General features: G+C 48.6%; 1 protein-coding gene across 1 annotated transcript; it reads right to left on the bottom strand.

The window, feature by feature from the left end:
* Positions 1-357: 357 nt before the first annotated feature.
* Positions 358-4,673, bottom strand: LOC139281527 (G-protein coupled receptor 61-like). Its single transcript, XM_070901696.1, has 4 exons — positions 3,493-4,673; positions 1,855-1,901; positions 1,681-1,737; positions 358-518 (listed from the first exon to the last, which is right to left on the bottom strand). The coding sequence occupies exons 1-4, from the start codon at positions 4,671-4,673 to the stop codon at positions 358-360; spliced, it is 1,446 nt and encodes a 481-aa protein (XP_070757797.1).
* Positions 4,674-5,338: the final 665 nt, after the last annotated feature.

The following is a 5,338-nucleotide window of genomic DNA, read 5'->3' as shown; positions in this document are numbered from 1 at the left end:
TTGATGGCAGCTGCCATTTTCATGCATTATTATTTGGCTATTGAAGTCTATTCTTTCTGCTCAGTAGTGACCATAATCCAAGGGTGAAGGTCAGTCATACCCCTGTAGATAGTATTGAGCTGCTGGTCTTGACTTCAGAATGCGATTTTTGGAGTCAAGTTGTAAATCCTATCTCCATACCTGATTTCAGTAGTCTGGGCAGATGTCTGTAAGGGCTATGTACTCAGTTTGAGTCCATTTAAACTATGAGCTGCCTGAAGCTAGAAGTTTTCTTCTGAGTATCCACTTAATTGATTATAATGTGTGATACCACAATATTAAGGTTCATAAGTAAGTAAGCAGCTAACTGATTCTAATTCATGTGCCAAATACACTCTGTGCTGGACATTGATGTTGCAAGCACCAAGAAATATTCAGCTCAATATCTGATCGATAGATAATACATTGAGTGACTGTGACATTGATTAATAGAGGTAGGGTAGCATAGTACAAAAACAAAATACTGAGGATGCTGGAATCTGGAATAAAAACAAAAAATACCGGAAATCTCAGCAGGTCAGGCAGCATCTGCTGAGAGAAAGCTGAGTTAATGTTTCGGGTCGATGACTCTTTGTCAGCGTAGTGGCTGTTACTAGACGAGTAATCCAGAAGCCTGGACTAATTGGAGAAATTAGTTCAAATCCCACCACGGCATGTTGGAAATTAACTCCAGTTATTTAAATAAATCTAGAATAAAAAGCTAGTGTCAGTAATGGTGACCATGAAAATTGTTGTAAAAACCCATCTGCTTCACTAATGTCCTTTAGGGAAGGAAATCTGTCCTTACCTGGTCTGGCCTATATGTGACTCCAGACCCTCAGCAATGTGGTTGACTCTTAACTGCCCTCTGAAATGACCTAGCAAGCCACTCATTTGTATTCAAGAACACAACTCACCGATACCTTCTCGAGGACAATTTGGGGATAAGCATTAAATGCTGACTTTTCTGGCAACGTCTACATCCTGTGACTGAATAGAAAATTAAAAATCGATTTTAAGTGCATACCAGTTTCTTTATTGTGTATCTACTTGTATTGAAGAATTTCTGGTTCATTTCATATTTTTGTAGACTTGAAGCCTTTAAAGTGGCCAATGTAAGCAACTGATCATTTCCTTGGATTAGTGTCAGCTGCAGCTCAATGGGTAGCAAACTCCCCTCTGAGTCAGAAGGTTGTGAGTTCAAGTCCCACTTCAGGGACTAGAGCACAAAAATCTAGGCTGACACTCCAGTGCAGTGCTGATGGAGTGCTGTACTGTCGGAGGTGCTGTCTTTCGGGTGAGCCGTTAAACCGAGGTCCTGTCCACGCTCGCAGGTGGACATAAAAGATCCCATGGCATTATTTTGAAGAGGACGGAAGTTACCCCTGATGTCCTGGCCAATAGTGATCCCTCAATCAACATTACTAAAAAAAATTAACTTGTCATTATCACATTGCTGTCTGTGGGAGCTTGCTGTGTGAAAATTGGCTGCTGGGTTTCCTACATTACAACAGTGACTACACTTCAAAAATACATTGTTGGTTGTAAAGTGGTTTTGGATTTCTGTTGGTCATGAAAGGCGCTATATGAATGCAAGTCAAGTGTATACACAGTGCGCTGTCGACTCCCCCTCCCTATTAAAACTGAGTTCAGTGTTCTTACACTGGAAAACCACAACGATAATTGTTTTACCACAGTTACACTTTTCATAATGGTAACCTGTGACAACAGAAAATGAGCCCAATGCGGTTAAGGAACCCATATTTCAGTCTTGAAAGGACCAAATCAAACCGAGAATGCAAATTCGATTAATTAAAATTTTAATTTGACATTTACAGAAAAGTGCAACGTTCCTAAGTTGGTGTTGTTGGAACTGAGGTGTACAGTTGTCAGTGCTGAAAGCATAAATTTACAACGAACCATGAATCAAAATACGAGCCGACAATGAAAGGAATAAGGACACGGTGTAATCACTTGTGATTTTCATTCTGATATTGAATCACAAACTGCTCCGTACATAGCTCATGTTACAACTAAGCGACTACTGTTACAACCTGGTGAGATAGACACTTCATTACCCGGAACAGAGGGATTAGTAAAGCACTTCCACACCACCTACTTCCAAAATCAAAGTTTGTTCCAAAGTCATCCCGAGGGCTGGGTAAAAATAATGAGGTCCCCTCTGACCCCTCCCGGGTTACTTAATCGCTGTAGTACAGTGTGTTTTTAACTCAGATAGTTAATCTCAATATCAATCATATTTAAAGCAGTTGCTATCTCGAAAATGACTTTTTTAAATGAGCGGCCAGTGCTCCATTGATATAAGAACATAAGAAATAGGAACAGGAGTAGGCCATATGGCCCCTCAAGCCTGCTCCGCCATTCAATAAGATCATGGCTGATCTGATTATGGACTCAGCTCCACTTCCCCACCCGCTCCCCATAACCCTTTATCGTTTAAGAAACTCTATTTCTGTCTTAAATTTATTCAATGTCCCAGCTTCCACAGCTCTCTGAGGCAGCGGATTCCACAGATTTACAACCCTCAGAGAAGAAATTTCTCCTCATCTCTCTTTTAAATGGGCGGCCCCTTATTCTAAGATCATGCCCTCAAGTTTTAGTCTCCCCCATCAGTGGCAATATTCTCTCTGCATCCACCTTGTCAAGCCTCCTCATAATCTTATATGTTTCGATAAGATCACCTCTCATTCTTCTGAATTCCATTGAGTAGAGACCCAACCTACTCAACCTTTACTCTTAAGTCAACCCTCTTATCTCTGGAATCAACCTCGTGAACCTTCTCTGAGCTGCCTCCAAAGCAAATATGCATTTGCTGGGCAGGAGCAGGAAACCAGGGTCCGAAACTACTTTTAATCAAATGATATTCCAATCTGGTTGTTTACATAAGAAATAGGAGAAGTAGACCATTTGGTCCCTCGAGCCTGCTCCGCCAGTACAGTATTCATGTCAATACTTGTTAAATAATTAAAAAAAAAATCTATTTTCCTGTGTCTCGGTACATTACAATAGCGACTGCTCATTAAAAAGTACTTCATTGACTGTAAAGAGCTTTGGAGCATCCTGAGGTCGCGAAGGGTCATCAAACTGAAACGTTAATCTTGTTTCTCTCTCCACAGATGCTGCCTGACCTGAAGAGCATCTCCAGCATTTTCTGATTGTATTTCAGATTTCCCGCAGATTTGGCTCTTTCAACATTGCAAGTCCTTCCTAGTGCGGTCAGCTTTCAGTGTCATCCAGGTGGCTGCACATCAATGGGAGCAGGACCAAATCGAGGATGTGGTGGACCTCCTGCAGGTTGTGGTGGACCCTCATCATCTGCCTTCGGTCGATGGGAGGGTGAGCGAGGGCTGGCCCCGTCTCCCGCTGTGGTCCTTCGCGTCCCCCTGGCCCCGGTGACTTTGGTGACTGGTGTAGAGGCTGGCGGCTTTCTCTGGCAGGGAGGGCCCGGGGTTGTCCTCGGGGATCTGGCCGGGGATGCGGAGGCTCTGCGCGCTTTGGTGGCCGGGGCTGGTCGCCTGGGGGCTGCTCCTGTCCGCCGAGCAAGTGGTTCTCTGCAGGAACTGCAGGAAGTTCTCCTCCGCCGAGCCCTCGTGGCTGGAGAGCCCCAGCCGGTCGTCCTCAGGTTGTCTCAGGAAGCATCTGGGCCACCCGAGGAGGAGCTCGGCCCTGATCTGGCGATTGAGGCAGCCGTAGAAGAACGGGTTGAGGGTGAACGAGGAATAGGCGAGCCAGGTGACCACCGTCTCCCAGGTGGCGGACACTGCCTTGCTGTTCATCGCGGCGTGAAGGTGATACGCAAAGTAGGGGAGCCAGCAAGCGAGGAACTGGCCTCCTATGACCAACAGGGTGGCCGCAGCCTTCCCTCCTCCCAGCCTCCTGGCCGGGGAGTGCCTTGGGGTCCTGGACCTTCTCGCCCTGGTGGTCCCATGTCGCTGCCCGGGCGCTGCTGCCCAGGAGGGCTGGAGGGCGGCGACCCTGGCCACCCTGAAGACGCTGCAGTAGACCGAGAAGATCAGCAGCGCCGGCACCAAGAAGCAGAAGAGGCTGAAGAGAAGGGCGAAGGCTTTGCCCTGGGCTCCGGTGCCCCAGTGCAGGGAGCAGCGGCGGCTGGAGTTCCTGGGCTGGGAAGTGCCGGCCAGCAGCGGCATCAGGGAGGCGAGGGTGCCCTGGCTCCAGATCAGCAACAGGGCGGAGGCGGCCAGCCCCATGGTCATCTTCACCTCGTATCTCAGCGGGTGCACGATGTAGTAGTAGCGCTCGACATTGATGGCCGCCGTGGTGAGGACGGAGACGCCGCTCAGGCAGATGGCCAGGGACCTGTAGGTCCGGCACAGGGCGGTGCCGCCGGCCAGCAGACCAGCGCTGGACACCATGCCCAGGGGCATGAGGATGAGGGCGGACAGCAGGTCCACCAAGCACAGGTGCAGGACGAAAAGGAACTTCTTGAGCGGCGGGGTCTTCAGGATCACGGCGATCACCCCCAGGTTGCCGGCGATGCCCAGCCCGGTGAGGAGCACCATCAGCACCAGAGCCAGCGACTGGCCAAGGCTCCACACGCCCAGCCGCTGAGAGAGGGCTGCACCGCCCTGGCTCAGGTTCAGCGGGCGCTCACTGCCCCAGCCTTGACCGTCCATCTCCCCAGCGAGGTTCCCGAGGAGATCCACGAGGCAGCTGCGATCATCTCTGGAGCCACTCCCCTGCTGCCTCAAACCGGCATTGAATGAATGTCCCTGCCTCCCAAACAGCAATCGAGCTCTTTACCCATTGGCCCACGTCATGCATGCTCGAGAGGTAAGGGAGGGGAATCCACCTCCCAGATTCACCTTAACCCAAGTCCAACATGAATGGGAGCGGGGAGATCACACCGCCCCCCAGCAGACCCTGGCTTTACCCCGAGACAAGATGTACTTCCATAATATATCTTTTAAAAAAAGAATGAAGGCGCACTTTCTATTATTCCCCAATTCTCTGCAATCCTCACTGACTCGAGTTCTCGGGCAAACATGTTCATTGCGAGCGTTCAATTTCTAAATGTCAATTGCAAGCGCCGCCTTCACAGCGGCACCGTGCGACAGTATATCTGAAATAAAAATATGTGAAACTTCCTTGCGATCAATGCATCCGAAAGGTCCCACTGCAGATAACCGACACACTTCCCCTGAACTTCTAACAGTGCGGGGCGAGCAGGTTAAACCGGAGCGAGGCGAATTCCGGATAAGGTACACTGATTCAGTCGCCTCCTTGAGTTAGCAATAATTATATTCAACTGTGAACTAGCTATATAAGAGGATTTAATTTA

Source organism: Pristiophorus japonicus, chromosome 15 (assembly GCF_044704955.1).
Source record: "Pristiophorus japonicus isolate sPriJap1 chromosome 15, sPriJap1.hap1, whole genome shotgun sequence".
Lineage (NCBI taxonomy): Eukaryota > Metazoa > Chordata > Chondrichthyes > Pristiophoridae > Pristiophorus > Pristiophorus japonicus.
Note: the sequence above shows the minus strand (reverse complement) of the source record. Positions and strands in the feature narration are given on the sequence as shown.